Source organism: Psilocybe cubensis, chromosome 7, assembly GCF_017499595.1.
Source record: "Psilocybe cubensis strain MGC-MH-2018 chromosome 7, whole genome shotgun sequence".
Taxonomy (NCBI): Eukaryota; Fungi; Basidiomycota; class Agaricomycetes; order Agaricales; family Agrocybaceae; genus Psilocybe; species Psilocybe cubensis.
Window position 1 is genome coordinate 2,453,869 of NC_063005.1, and position 15,701 is coordinate 2,469,569.

The 15,701-nt window shown below is 50.1% G+C and overlaps 3 protein-coding genes across 3 annotated transcripts; all 3 read left to right on the forward strand.

Annotated features, from left to right (window-relative positions):
* Window positions 1–980: 980 nt before the first annotated feature.
* Window positions 981–3,592, forward strand: JR316_0008306 (uncharacterized protein; the record flags this gene model as incomplete). The annotated part of the gene is made up of 10 exons (XM_047894021.1): window positions 981–1,130; window positions 1,195–1,204; window positions 1,267–1,419; window positions 1,483–1,542; window positions 1,905–2,036; window positions 2,201–2,302; window positions 2,366–2,404; window positions 2,439–2,542; window positions 2,761–2,807; window positions 3,220–3,592. 10 exons carry the CDS (start codon window positions 981–983, stop codon window positions 3,590–3,592), a joined length of 1,170 nt encoding a protein of 389 aa, XP_047747336.1.
* A 9,601-nt stretch (window positions 3,593–13,193) lies between these two features.
* Window positions 13,194–13,886, forward strand: JR316_0008307 (uncharacterized protein; the record flags this gene model as incomplete). Its single annotated transcript, XM_047894022.1, has 1 exon — window positions 13,194–13,886. The coding sequence occupies one exon, from the start codon at window positions 13,194–13,196 to the stop codon at window positions 13,884–13,886; it is 693 nt and encodes a 230-aa protein (XP_047747337.1).
* Window positions 13,887–13,997: 111 nt separating this feature from the next.
* On the forward strand, window positions 13,998–14,559 carry JR316_0008308 (uncharacterized protein; the record flags this gene model as incomplete). Its single annotated transcript, XM_047894023.1, has 2 exons — window positions 13,998–14,326; window positions 14,475–14,559. The coding sequence occupies 2 exons, from the start codon at window positions 13,998–14,000 to the stop codon at window positions 14,557–14,559; spliced, it is 414 nt and encodes a 137-aa protein (XP_047747338.1).
* Between the last annotated feature and the right edge of the window lie 1,142 nt (window positions 14,560–15,701).

Genomic DNA, 15,701 nt, shown 5'->3' on the forward strand with positions numbered 1-15,701 from the left:
CATTCTGAGTCCCTTTCAGGCCGGAAAGGGAAAGAGGGTCGCACGACCTCGTGGCCCACGCGTCGCGAAAACTTGGCACCAACAATCACTTGGCCGTCCATTCTCCTTTCCGAATTCCTCTCTCTTGTGACCCTATCTGCACCATTGTTGGTGGTGTACAATGCATCTTTGGTAAGATGCTCACTACCGTGGCCAGGACGGTCTGGCCATAGTTTTTCTCTTAACAACTTGATTCAGGCGCCACTGTTTGTTGGTCGTCTAGTAATTGATGACACCTCTTGAAGCTTGCAATGACGCCGAAATTGATTCAATTATATTTTATAACCCGACCTCAGCCGACCGACGGTCTACTTGAAACTTGAGTCAGCGTAGCTGAACCTATCTATCTATCAGACAAAGAAAGGGCCTTGCAATACTTGTATACAAATGCGGTTACTATATCTATATCTTTGCCCTCACTCAATTCAATTTCACGCCGTCCAGACTCCCGCCTAACGACTCACTGAAGCCCAGCACGAGGTTGGATGCCCCCTATCCTCCAGGAACCCTGATGACGGCCACGGCCACGAGCCTAGGAATGATAGTATCTCGCCATCTCCAGGTCGACGCGATTTGTCAATTCAATTTTCAATTTTCAATTTTTTTTCATTTTGCAAAAAGAAAAAAACACGCAGTGATTATGACCCACAGCGGTGGGTCAGGTCAGCGTCAGGTCAGGTCACCGGCAGCTACGTACTGTACTCGAGCCTACCTCGGCCATCCAACCTACTTATCCAACCTCTTTGTCAAGATATGTATATCAGCGCGGATCGCGCCCCTCATCAATCACGCTTGAGGCCCACCCGGCGTGGAGTCGCTTTTGCTTTTTGTCTTTTCTCTCTCTCTCTCTCTCTCCCTCCCACATCCTTCGTCTCCACCTTCGTCCGCTGTCGCTGTCGACTGCGTCCTGAGCTGTACCGCCGCCGCCGGTGCGATCGCCAATGGATGGGCAGACAGGGACAGGTTTTCCGGGCGCGGGCTTTCCCCCGCCTGGAGGTCCAGCGGCACCGCCCCTGTTCATGTACCCCGCTGGCATGATGATGGTCACTCCTGACATCCTTCGTGCGCTCAGGGGGTGGACGATCTTGACCGTGAGCTGCTCCTCATTAACTCTGCTGTGTATTCATCGTCCTGATTGACTTGGTGTGTGTTTAGTACCTCGAAGGTGTGTGCGCGACGCAACGCTCGTGCGACCATTATCGAGAACTGACTCAACACTGCGCTTAGTAACGGCCATGACACTTTTCCTGTACGACTACACTCTCACCTTCGGCATGGAATATCGCCTAGTCTGGAAGAAGCGGTCGAGCGTGATCAAACTCCTTTACATCTTCCAACGATATCTGCCCTTCTGCGATGTCGGCTTTCTGACGATATATCGTGCGTGTCGCCTTTCGTACACTTCACATCGTTAATCAATGTTTGATGAAATGATGGTTTTAGGGCACTCGTCTGCGAACCTTACGGGCCCGCAGTGTCATGTTTTGACTGTTGGGACTGGAAGTATGTCTGTCCGCCCCCTCCTAATTTGCTACCACTGTGGACTAACCGTTGTTCTCCCTCCTCCTTGTCCTAACTCTGAAGTCCTGACATTTACCGGTGCTATTGCCTCTGAAAGTGCGCTACTACCCTTATCACCCTATCACACATGCTCCTAACCTAATTCAATTCTCACTTCTCTACTCCATTCCACTCCACTCAACCCACTCCACTCAACTCAACCCCAACTCAACCCCAACTCAACCCAACCCACTCAACCCACTCAACTCAACCCACTCAACTCAACTTAACCCCAACTCAACTCAACTCAACCCACTCAATCCAACCCACTCAACCCAACCCACTCAACTCAACCACAACCGCAGTCCTCCTGACAATCCGCGTCTGGGCGCTCTGGAACCGCGACGCGGCACTCACCATCGCGCTGCCCATAGGCTTCGTCAGTGTTTGGGTCCCCGCGTCTGTTGCGGGGTATTTTTATATTCAGGGGCTTATCTGTCAGTTTTTTTTTTTTCTTTTTTCTTTTTTTTCGTCCCTTTCGCTCCTTTCGTTTCTTTTTTTGTTTTTTTGTGTCGTTTCGCGTGCCGAAAAGGAGAAAGCTGATTGTTACTTATATGCCTGTGTGCGTGTGTGTGTGTGGTTGTGTGTTTTGTGTGTGTAGACCCAGAGGTCCCATTACACCCAGGCTTTTTGGGATGTGTGATCTTGAAGGATAATCATATGGTCATTTGGTGTTGGCTCGGGCTCTTGATTTGGGATACGAGTGAGTACTTTCTGTCTCTCAAATCTATGCGCATATCTCTGAATTCCTTTTTTTTTTTTGTAGTTTGTTTGATTCTGGTTGCTGTTCCTGGTGTAAAATCATGTACGTTCGCGTTCGCTCTTTTGCACATGCACAGCAGTGCAAAGCAAAGCAAAGCAGAACAATTTCATTGACGTTGAGTCGAAAATGCAGTTCGAGCAGGTCCGGTGTCAAGGCTTGAATACGTCGTATATCGCGATGGTAAGCACCCCTCCTTCCGCCTGTATATCAATATATCAATGCACATCCACTGACTGGTTGCCTTCATCTTCACAGGGAGCTTGTACTACCTCGTCCTCTTCGGTACGATGACGATGCCACCGCATCCTTTTTCTTTCCCCCTTTTTCTCGTTCCATTGGATGCATGGTCTGATGCCTCGTCTCGTCGCAGTGTTATCGATCCTCAATATCATCTTCAGCGCTCTCTTTCCGGTAAGCTCTCCACTGTCCTCTCACCTGCATGCATGTATGCACCATGGCTCACGTTCATTCGTTATTTGCGTTGCGTTGCGTCGGTCTACCCCACACCAGCCTAATGTTCGCGTGGTTACTCTCTCGTAGGTGTTTTGTTGTTGTTTTTTATGTCCACTTCTATGTCCTTGTTCTTTGTCCCTTGCCTGTGTACTTTGCACAAACTTCGTCCGGCGTTGATTTGTCGATTTCGATTTCGATTCTTTGCTTCTTCGCTTCGTGGAATTATCCTCGAATCGAAGATGGAGTACGGAATCTCCAAGGCCTTACCAAAGTGCCAAAGTGCATCGTGCATACTGGCGTAAAAGGACCGGAACGGAATTCCAAACACACACAAAACGATGAACGATGAACATTGTACACTAACAAACCCTTCATCTTTCTTTTCTCTTCCATCTCTCAACCAGGTTAACAAGGGTCTTCCACTCGATGCTCGCAAGCCGCGTGCTCCTCGAGCTGAGGCAGCAGACGGACAATAACCACCCGTCCGAGTTCTCGCCGACCGAAATGGACTTTGATGAGCGGCTTGGGGCGATTGATACGGCTACTGGACATGGGTTTGGGTTTGGGTTTGGGAGGGTTGGGGGGGATTGTGAGTGTGGTGTGGAGGGCTGTGGTGGGGGTGTTGGTGTTGGGGGTGCAGGTGGAGGAGGAGGAGGTGCTGGTGCAGGTGCTGCTGGAGGTGCGGGTGCAGGTGCAGGTGTAGGAGGAGGAGGTGGTGGTGGTATGGCACGCCGGAATCGGGGCCGGAGCTTTGATTTGGACGATTTGGGAGCTTGAGACCTTCAGCTTGGAACGCTTTTCGAAAACTTCGACGGCGATTTGGGTCGCGACACCCCCTTCAAGCGAATGTGAATCTTCTCACCATCTTTTTTTCGCTCTTTTTGCTTTTGACGCTGTCGGTGTTAGAGTTCCCTCTAACGTAGACACACACACGTGCCTGTAGTCACATATCACACAGTATTTGTAGACACACCCGTAGCTACGTAGCCTCAGTTCCTTCTTTGTTAGCACACCCAACACGTTCTGGTCCTTCGTCTCTCTCTCCCGCCTCGTCTCCGGGTCTCCTCCTAACATCAAGAAGGAACTCTAACACATTCAAAACATCCTCTCTCATCGCCTTTTGGCATTTCAATACCACCGTTTCCCAAACTGCCTGGACTACCTCGTTCCCCTTCGATCCTGCCCATCCAGCAGGATATCGAAGCCTGTACCGACACTTGTGACCGCTACTCTTGGCAATTATTTTTTTTTGCAAAGAGACCTCTTGTTGCACGAAGAAACCCTGCGTATTGCTTCCAACCAGGGTGCATCTTTTGATACCCTTCGGCGACTTACTGCTGCTGTTATAGACTGTCAACGGTCAATCTCACATACCAGAGACCTTCTCGCTTCCGCTGAAAGACAGTTGCGTTACCTACACGACCAGGCTGATCGCGTTCGCGACCTACAAGATTGTCTGGCTACTCTGTCTCGCCGCATTGATAATCTGGCTTTTACCACCTCTCTTAGCCCTGCTATTTTGTCTGGACTTCACGCCCGCCTTGACGATATTCTCAGCTCTCCTCTCTTCTCCAGGTCCTCTACCCCAGACAGCTTACCTGACCTTGAACCCTCCGATTAGAAGCGCATATATTCACCCTTTTGGCGCATACACCCACCCTCTCTGTTTTTTTCTCTTTCCTTTTTTTAATTCGCTTCTCGCTTATCGTTTGCACTCATGCCTCCCGGAAAAAGTAAAGGTCGTTCGGTCTCCCCCCGTCGTGGTCGTGACGGTAGTGATGACGACACTGTGTCCCGAATTGACCCTGCCATTATCGCTCTCATTAAGGCTAGCCAGGAATCCAATAAAGAAACTATGAAAGATATTCTCGAACTGTCGCGTATACAAGCCGAAACTATGTTCAAATCATTCCTCGCGTTACCCCAACTCCAAACCTCTACCCACTCCTCTGCGACTACCTCTACCGCCCGCTCTGGTGATTCACGCGCTTATAAGGTGCCCTTTCCAGGTGCCTTCGACGGCTCCTCTGATACTGTCGAAGACTTGCTGGCCTCATGGCGTAACTTTTTTCACTCCGACCCCGAAGCATACAAAACCACTGATTCCAAAGTACGCACCGCTCTCAGTTCTTTCAAGACCGGCACGCCCGCTGTCTGGCGTAACCAGCTCATTGAAGAGCTAGAGTCTGGGCAATGCGTCTTAACCAACTGGTCCGACTTTGAGGAGCGCGTGAAAGACTCCTTCCTGTTCCATTTCTCGCAACAACGCGCGGCACGCGAGATCATGTGCATCCGTCAGAACTCCACGCCCACTCAAGAGTTCATTATTATCTTCGAGAACCTTGCCTTTCGCTCCAAGTTTAACGACGAAGCGTTGATCCAATGCTTCAAAATGGCCTTGGATAAGCGTATTATGGAGGAGATTGGACGAACACACCGTGAGATGCCCACATTCGCGGAATGGAAGAGTGCCGCAATCTTGATGGCTCACAGACTGCGTGAGACTGATGCCACGGTGACTCCGGTCGTCAACACCACCGCCACCTGGCGTCCTCCCCCTTCTTTCACCTCCACCCCTTCCACTGTTCAAAAGTCTAGCAACCCCCGCCCCGCTGCTCCTGCCCCCAACGCGACTCTACCTGCAAACATCTCCGCTGCTCCGAATCGACGTGCCGCCCTGCCCTGCTTTAACTGCGGCGTATTTGGCCACTTCATGCGAGTCTGCCCCAAACCCAAAGATCTCGAATTCCAACGCAAATCACGCGCAAAACTGGAACGAGCTCGGGCCGTCCTCGAGTGCTTTGATGCTTTGCCTGATGACGACAAGCATGAGATTCGATGCGTTGATGTTGACGAAAGTGCCTTGTTTGATGATTCGGATTTTGTTTCTTGCGTCGAGTGAGTAGTACGTCCTCGCCGCTTCTGTACAACAACCCTGTAATTACTCCCAAATTGCATGTTGCATTGTCTCCAAAATCCGTACCTCTGCCCGTGTTACCTGTTTACGCGACCCCTCAACCTTCATTATCCAATTCTGTATTGACTCCTGACAAGCCCTCTTCTTCAACAACATCACCCAACTCCGACTACCCGACACCAACACTCCTGCCCGCGCACCCACAACCTCCAACTATGGCACCCGATTGCATTCCATATTCAGACCTCTTTTTATCCTGTCCTGAGGATGATCCACCAGAGCTGCAAGCCCCAGATGCCTCTGATGATTCGGATGAAGATTCGCCAACCAAGCCTGCTCAACAAACCTCCGCCCACGATGATGCATCTGTCTCTATGACACACGATGCAAGTCCACCACCGGCCCCACGCGACTCTCTACTTTGCAGCCCGCCCGTCGCTGACCACACAGACTGCCCGCCTTCAATCCCTACACCTGTCCGCACCGTCCTGTGCAACTTGCGCCGATTACGCAGCACGCCTTGGCGAACCGAGAGCCTGCTCAAATCCTGGGCCCCAAAGGAGCGTTGGGACGACATTGACGATGATCTGATTGCTGCTCTTTGCGATCTCCCCTGGACCGACGCCGCCAAAGTCCTCCAGCAGCTCAAGAAGCCCCGCGACTACATCTCCCGCATGGGGAGTAAATGCCTTGACATTCCAATGTCGGCTGCACCCCCAGGCTCGACCTCTTTGGTGTCGCTGAAAGCGCTCTTAGACAGCGGTGCCACTGGTTGTTACGTGCACTCCGATTTTGTCAAACTCAATGGATGGGTGACTGAGCGGCTGCCCCACCCCGTTAGCGTTTACAATGCAGACGGAACTCGCAATGCCAACGGTGCTATCACAGATGTTGTTTACCTTGTCATCCGCATTGAAAACCATGTTGAGCGACTCCGCCTTTCAGTCACCAACACGGGATCATCTTCCCTCATCCTCGGGCACTCCTGGCTCTGGTTCCATAATCCGCTTGTTGACTGGCGAGAGGCCAAGCTCTGCTTTGCACGCTGCCCCACGTCCTGTGGTGCTGACGTGCTGCCGACTTCGCACCCTGATGGCGAAACCGTGAATGTTTGCCGCGAAGGACCCCAGCTCCGTGAAGACGACATCTTTGATGACAGCCCGGGCCCCTTCACGCCGGTCTCTGCTGCGGAATGGGCTGACGCCTTTGCTGGTGAACTTGCCGATGGTGAATCGATGTGCGCGGTTGACCTCAATGAGTTCACGTCCGAACAAGTCCATGGCTCATGCGACCACCGCATTTCTCACTTTTTGCGAACTCAACGTGAAGCAGCTTCATATCCCGACCGCTACCTGAAGGAATTTGCACCTGTTTTCTCCAAAGAGGAGTTTGACGAGCTCCCACCCCGTCGCCCATGGGATCATGCTATTAACCTGAAACCAGATGCAAAGTCGTTCAAAGCAAAGCCGTACCGTCTGTCGCCCGCTGAAACCTCGAAGGTCAAGGAATGGATAGAAGAGGAAAAACGCACTGGCCGTATACGGGACTCCATCTCTCCCTATGCCGCCCCTTTCTTCTTCATCCAGAAAAAGGATGGCTCACTGCGCCCTGTGCAAGACTACCGACGCCTGAACGATATCACGATCAAGAACCGCTATCCATTGCCGCTCATCTCTGACCTCATGGACAAGCTTAAAGGCGCGAAAGTATTCACCAAACTTGACGTCCGCTGGGGTTTCAATAACATTCGTATCAGGGAAGGCGATGAGCACAAGGCTGCCTTTATCACGGAGTTTGGACTTTTTGAGCCTCTTGTAATGTTCTTTGGATTGACAAACTCACCAGCTACCTTCCAGAATATGATGAACGATCTGTTCAAGGATCTCATTGCTGGCGGCCATGTCGTGATATATATGGATGACATCCTCATCTTCACTGATGATGTCCAGTCCCATCGACATCTTGTCCGCAATGTCTTGCAGATTCTGGAGGACAACAAGCTTTATCTGCGGCCAGAAAAGTGCTGTTTTGAGCAGGACCGTGTGGAATACTTGGGCGTCATTGTCGGCCACGGGAAAATGTCCATGGATCCCAAGAAAGTTGACGCTATCACCTCTTGGCCAATCCCGCGCTGTCGTAAGGACGTCCAACAGTTCCTCGGTTTCGTCAACTTCTACCGTAGGTTTATCAAGAACTTCTCCCGCATTGCCGCTCCCCTGCATGCCCTGGGTGGTTCGGCGCCTTGGGTATGGGACAATTTGTCAACATCCGCCTTCAACGAGCTCAAATCCGCCTGCGCTTCACACCCGGTGCTACTTCTTCCCCGCGACGGTGCCCCATTCCGCATAGAGGCAGACAGCTCTGGATACGCAACCGGCGCGGTGCTCAGCCAATTTGTTGACAATTCCTGGCAACCGGTCGCGTTTGCTTCAAAAGCCCTCAGTCCCGTTGAGCGCAACTACGAGATACATGACCGCGAACTACTGTCAATCATGAGGTCTCTCGATGACTGGCGACGCTACCTCCACGGCTCCGATTCTCCTGTTGAGATCCACACCGATCACAAGAACCTTCAGTATTTCATGACCGCTCAGAAATTGAACCGTCGTCAGGCTCGCTGGTCCCTGCAGCTCGCTGAATTCGATTTCGTACTCGTCCACAAGCCAGGCCCGACCATGATCTGCGCAGACTCGTTGTCCCGCCGCCCCGACTACGATAAAGGTGTTGGCGACAACGAAAACGTCACCTTACTGCGCCCAGAACACATTCGACGTACTGCTGAATGCTCAATTGGGGATGACCCCGTCCTGGCTGACATTCGAACTCACCAGCACCAAATCACTGAAATGTGGGAAAAGCACAAGAACCTGCCTGGCTGGTCCCTCCACGACGGCTTGCTTTCATGGCATAACCGAATCTTTGTGCCAAACAAAGGCAACTTGCGTCAACGAATACTCGCCGACTGTCATGATCACCAATCCGTAGGCCACCCTGGCCGGATGAAGACCATGGAACTCGTCCTGCGCGACTATTGGTGGCCGTCACTATCAAAAGACGCGAAGCGTTACGTTGATGGATGCCCCACCTGTCAATCAACTAAGCCTCTGAGGATGGCGCCCGCGGGCCTACTGACCCCCAACGAAATCCCTTCCTCCAATTGGGAGATCATTTCCTGTGATCTCATCGTGGACTTACCTAAATCTCGCGGCTTCGATTCGATCTTTGTCGTCGTCGATAGACTCTCAAAAATGGTTCGTATCATCCCATGCAAAAAGTCAATCACTTCTGAGGGTCTCGCGCGCCTCTTCCGCGACCATGTCTGGAAAGACTTCGGACTGCCACGACGCATCATCTCCGACCGTGGTTCAATCTTCCTGTCAAACTTTACTCGGGCCCTCAACGACCTGCTAGGCATTTCACAGAACGCGTCCACCGCATTTCGACCTCAAACAGACGGACAAACTGAGCGCGTCAATCAAGAAATCGAACAATACCTACGGATCTTTGTGAATAACAGGCAAAATGATTGGGTGGAATGGCTTGCATGCGCCGAATTTGCTATCAACAATAAGATTCACTCGTCCACTGGCTTCTCGCCCTTCTTCCTAAACTATGGCTCCAACCCCCGCCGAACCCTGCAACCCGCACGCCTCTCGGACGACCGTGTCCCCAAAGCTCTTGAATTCGCCTCTCAAATGGATTCCCTCGCGAAGGAATCCGCTTCAGCGCTAAACCTCGCCGCTGATGCAATGAAGCGATCCTATGACACCTCTCACCGCGCTCCACCCGTCTTCAATGTTGGCGACATGGTGATGCTCAGCGCCTCCGACATCAAGTCCTCACGTCCGTCTAAAAAGCTCGATGTTAAGCGTCACGGACCTTTTCCTGTGACGAAACGCGTTGGCATCCAGTCTTACACCCTCGACCTACCGGCCTCGTGGTCGATCCACCCTACTTTCCATGTCTCTAAACTCTCCCGTTTCATACCAGCAGAATTCGATTCCCAAACTTCACCCGCGACACCAACACCTCCCCCCGCGTTACCACCCCCAGACATTGCAAGTGTGCTCGGCCACAGGGCCCTGCGCAGTGGAACACAGTTCCTCGTGCTGCTCGATGGCTGCACAGAGGAAGACGCTTCGTGGTCAAGCCACTCATCCTTCCCTAACTCTGAAGTACTAAACAATTACATACGCCTCCACAACATCCCGGACGCCCACCTTTAAGAGGGGGGTGATGTTAGAGTTCCCTCTAACGTAGACACACACACGTGCCTGTAGTCACATATCACACAGTATTTGTAGACACACCCGTAGCTACGTAGCCTCAGTTCCTTCTTTGTTAGCACACCCAACACGTTCTGGTCCTTCGTCTCTCTCTCCCGCCTCGTCTCCGGGTCTCCTCCTAACAGTCGGACTTGCGCGTGTTGTTGATGGTGGTGCTGTTGCTGTGGGTTATTGGTGTGGGTTATTGGTGTGGGTTGCTGGTGTGGGTTGCTGTTGCTGGTGCCTGTGCCATTGGCGGGTGGGAAGTGGGAAGCGGGGGATTATGGGTTATGGGTTAGGGATTGAAGAACATTTTTCTTTGGAGGATTTTGGCGAGTCGGGGCGAAATCGAAATCGAAATCGAAATCAAGTTCGGTTTTCAATGGATGGAGAGGAGCACGATTTGGGACGCGGCACACCTACCTACCCAACCGGCCAACCAACCGACCGAGCGACCGACTGACCGAGCGAACGACTGACTGAGCGAACGACCGAGCGACTAAATGGACGAGCTGTCTATAAGAATTCGAGATGGCGCGGGTCGCAGCGACCGAGAATTGGGCACGTCGCGCGGTTTAGCGCGCACGCGCACTCGCACACGAGATAGGCGATTCGAAATGTGCGTGTGCGTGAAGGGCCCTTAGCGCTCTGAGGTGTTTCGGGCGCAGAATACGAAGGGCAAAGGCAAAGAGCAATGGCAATCAAAGACAAAGACAAAGACAGAGCGAAGACGAAGCGGAGGCTCGGAGAAGCAGCCCATGGGCCATAGCCCAAGGTTTCAAATTTCATTATTCAATTATAGACCAATCAACAATCAATTATAATATTTTACAGTGGCGGCTTGTGTTATGGTTATGTATGTACTTTTCTTATATTAATAATGGGTGTGTAATGCGTGTAATTATGTGTGTGGGTGGGATGTGTATAGATCTTTAATATCTCTTAATATCTTTTTGCGATGTTTTCTTGTGGTTTTCTTAAAATGGGTCGGATAATGCGCTGCGCGACGCCACAGATGTGTTGCGAGGGTTTGCGAGTGCGCGCGCGCGGGGTGACGTCGCTTGTCAGCTTTGTGGGTTGCGCCGGGGGTATGCGTATGTGCTTTTGTTTCGGTATTTTGGCTGGGACTGGGAGCCTGGGACGACGACGAACTTGGTTTCAGCGGTTTAAATGTTTAACAGTGTGGCTATCCCATTGAACAAGAGTAACCGTGCTAGTAACCGAAACGTACGGATAAACCAATGTTTGGAGGAGGGGAGGGGCTATTCCTGCCGCGAGGGACTTTCTTTAGAAACCCCACACAATCACACAATCGCAATCGCAATGCAACCCCCCCCCCTCCCCCTCAGACGTCGACGCGCCATCAGCCACCTTGACCAGTTGTTCTCATTGTCATTCTGTAGCGCTGCTGGCCCTGCCGACTGCGGTGCAGATATAATGATGGCTTGGTTTCTTCTTATGTGCAATTCACTTATAACTTCCCTTGTCCTCGAGTAATACTGAGTACTACTCTCCCCGTTTGTCTTGGGGTTCGCTTTGTACTGCTACTTGTGTTGTGGCTTTTATATGCGGCGGCGGCCCTCGCTGTAGGTTGAAGCTTGAAGCTTGAAGTGTTATAGAATGGAGCTGGGAGATGCTGCGTCGCAAGCGCAGACTATTAATGCTTTGAAAGGGCTGAGCTTGGCACTACGCGCAGCAATCATTTTTAGATTGTCACAAATGTTGAAAAAATTTGATGGAGAATAATGACTGGATTATTTCCGCAAAAGCGTCTAAAAAAGAGTCGAAGAAATTAAAATTAGGCAATATCTTTACAAGAACGGTAAATTTGATGACACATATGTACTTTACCAACTGAATAAAATTGACATTTTGTATTAAACTTTGGTATATGAACAATAAATAATGCCCGACGATCATATATTTTATTTTTGATAATTCATTTTTGCCTCTGCCAAAAACAATAAAACAATCAAAATAGGTCAATCTTTTTGTCATTTCCGGACAGGAGTTATCAAAATAAAAATGTTTGAATATCAAAAAATAATAAACAGGTACCTGCCAGGTACCGTGGCAGTACTGGTCAAGTACAGCACGTACCAGTCCTTTACGCGTCCTGGCTTTTGATCCATTCTAGATACCAAAACCTCACACGTGACTCTGATCAAAGCTTTTGATTCAAGGACGGCCATGGCCATTGCCAGGTGCCATATGTTCCAGTAAGTCGCGTTAATTGACCTAACCACCACTGTAGACAAGCTCCATGATCTGACAGCTACAATCCAGTAGTCACAACGATCAGTTGGGATGACGATTATGGAGACGAAGGTCGGATTACAGGAGAAAAACGTGGGCCCGTACATGTATTCCACAGCCTGGGACGGCGACATTGCAGATGCCACATTTTTATCACTCCATTATTTTCAATGAACAGATCACTGATTGCACTTGTTCTTCTTCTGACAGCTGTCTATATCTCTAAGAAGTAAACTTTCCGTGACTTCTGTCTTCTACCCTGTATCCTCGGGTCTCTGGTCCTGTCCATATGCTAGCATTGTTTCAAAAATGTAGCTATATTCCATTACAATCAATGTACCACCAACATCTGTTTGATTTCACTCGGCTGCCCTTGGAATTTTGTTTCTTCCTGCAAGTAGATGAAGCCCAGTTTTAAGAGACTCCATACCAGCCCAGCGGAAGACACCCGAGAATCTTCCCTGTCCTACACAAGTCGTTCACAGCGCACGCAGTTGTGCTACGGACGACTTGTTTTCAAGCATCCGGCTCGCTGATTAGCTCCTGTGCGACCAAAAAGTACGGGTTGTATGGCGATTTTGCTTGTGACATGTCATGCTCCCGCATCGGCAACACAGCCATGCCATTGACCTTTGATTTCTCGGTGAGCTCTGGCGAGGGCCCGTACCCATTTGACATTCCGAATGATCTGAGAATACTTCGGCAAAAATATACGTATGGGATTTACATTATAATGTTGTAATTGTGTCGGACTCCTGAAAATAACCAAACGTGGTACGTATATTTAGGTAGCCCGAGGGAATACACTGTTGTAACATATCATAACTCTATCAGCCAGTATAATTAGAAGTTTGAAGGTAGGGTATGCTTGTTGATGAGCAATGCAACGCTGAGCGTTGATTCAACGCCCGCATTTGCATTAAATTTAAGGTACATTGTCATGCCATTCGCGGAAGGCTTTGACTCCATTTGGTCGCTGAGTCAGAAACCAACTTCGAACAACACAGAAGTCGTGAGTCTCTACCTTTCCACCATCAGTATGAGCGGGTTCGGGGACCCAAAGGGATGGATAATGTCCATGTCAACAAGCCCTGTGACTTTGACCCTTCCTTATTCTACGACAGCGCTTTACGACGACGATCGAGGTCAAGGACGTCCCCCAATCCGGCCATTGGAGCATAGCAGCTCCCAACCTTTGTCCTTAGAGCCTCTGAGGCCAGCGAGGGACTCAGCATCTTTCCGATGGCACAGCAGTACACCTATACCCACTCCAGCTTCTTCATCCGGGTCCATTAGCCCCGTTTCTTCCTCACGGCCAAACTTTCTTCCATCCTCACAACAGCTTAATGGCACAGGTTCAAAGCAACCGTTGCGGAAAGCCAGTTCAAAGCGGCTTAATGGCACGGGGTGTTCGGCGCGTCCCGTAATACCAAGGGTTATTGTCGCATCGTACAACCCCAATCCGTGGCCCATCAACGTAGGGCGTTCACAACGACAGACAGAGAGTTTTTCTCCGCGACGCAACGCAGATGCCACACCAAGACCTACCGCCCCAGCAACTAACGATGTTTACCCTTCATCTCCGCAGTTTCATATGTCTGCGCCTCAGCCACCAACAACGTCTTCTCCGTGACACAACGATGCAGAGTCATTCCCAAGACCCGCCATCCCGGAGTTGTCCTACCCGTCAGCCTCTTCACCGCAACTGCCAGTCGCCGGCGCCTATACTACTCCAGTCGTTCCAATGCAGCCGGCAACCTCTGAATCTTCAGAAGCTCCCTCGAACACAATCGCGGTTCCTCATCAGCAGGAGAGACCATTGAAGCGCAAACGCTGCTCTTCTACTGATGGTCATGCGCGGATCTACCCAAATGAAAACCAGAGAGCGGCCGAGAGTCCCAACCCCTCTTCAATGGGGCTTCAAGAAGAATCTTTGAACTGTTCAGCGCCAACATCATCTGAGAGGTCCCCATTGTCTGGTATTGTCCCTTCTGAATCGCTCAATCGCATTGCCACGTTGGAAAGGGCCCTTAAGGTCATTTCCACTGAAGTTGCTTCTACTGGGATTCTTAGGTCCCTTTTTTTTGCGCCATGGGGTTCAGAGGGGGGTAATCAAAAAGGTGCTGACAATGCAAACAACAGTGTGTGCACTAACGAAGCAACTGATGGTGTGTGTCCCCTCTATTCACGTCCAATCTCAACCATCTCACTGTACCTCTAGCTCTAATGGGACTTCATACCCATGGCCCACCAACCTGTACCTGCTGCAAGATAATCTCAGCATTGCGCTCACTGGTGCAGGATGATATCCATGTTACATGACAGTGTTCACCTGGCCCCGAACCGCCGTAAAAATCCATTGTTTACCATCAATTTTATTATTCCCTCCTCGTAATGTTTTGCACCTTGCTTTCACACCTCAAGTTCTTGTACTTTCTTGCTTTTGTCAAGTCCTTCCTTGTCTATATATCCGATATCTTCTCCGCCATTACCATGTTGACCACAAAGAACTGGTCCAACAAATGTTCCTCAAGTGTCCAGGACGTCGAGGGCTGTTTCTTTATTCCATTCAACACAGGTAAATGGCTGTTTGTCAGCTGTATCATCGTGGCCTATACATTTTCTTATATACACGTCCACACTTTAAATACAGTCGCACACATATGTATGTGATATATATATATTGGATTATACACAGACACGCATGAACCAGGGGAAGGGTATTATGGTCGTCCGTTATGGTTGCCGTGTTGCACACTTGGCCAGACGTTCCTGAGAGAAAATTAGGGTCCCGTAATGCTATCATCACATTTTTACGACATCCCTTTCATTGAAAGTCGTGGCTGGTCGTCCGTTATGGTTGCCGTGTTGCACACTTGGCCAGACGTTCCTGAGAGAAAATTAGGGTCCCGTAATGCTATCATCACATTTTTACGACATCCCTTTCATTGAAAGTCGTGGCTTTGACATTGAATAAGTGACTGTTTGTAATTTTATTACACGAAGTCAAGAGAAAACTCTACACAAAAGAAACTTGTACAATTTCTTGCCAGGTGGTCACCCAGCCGTACATGACGCAATGTCTGGCGGCTGGTTCGAAGATGCTAGTTGTTTTCTTGTTCAAGCCGCTTTCACTTCTTTGCTGTCCTCGTTATTCTCCATATTACCTGTTCATCTCTGGGATATTTCTTCTTTTTTGTGCTTATATCATCATGTTCAGTCCCCATTTGCAGCTGTTCATTTGGAAGTTCTGGCCTTTGAAGAAATCATTCTATTTCCAGCTTCATTGTTTACTACGCAATCAAATGGATTTAACTGGAGTTGTATCGGTTGCCACGGCCGCGTGCAGCATATTAACATATCCCCTTCTCGTTGAGCTTCGCAGGCTTGAGCGATGTTGTCTGTAGCTTGTTGGAGCCCGGGCTCTCTTGAAGTTCCTTCTTTTTGC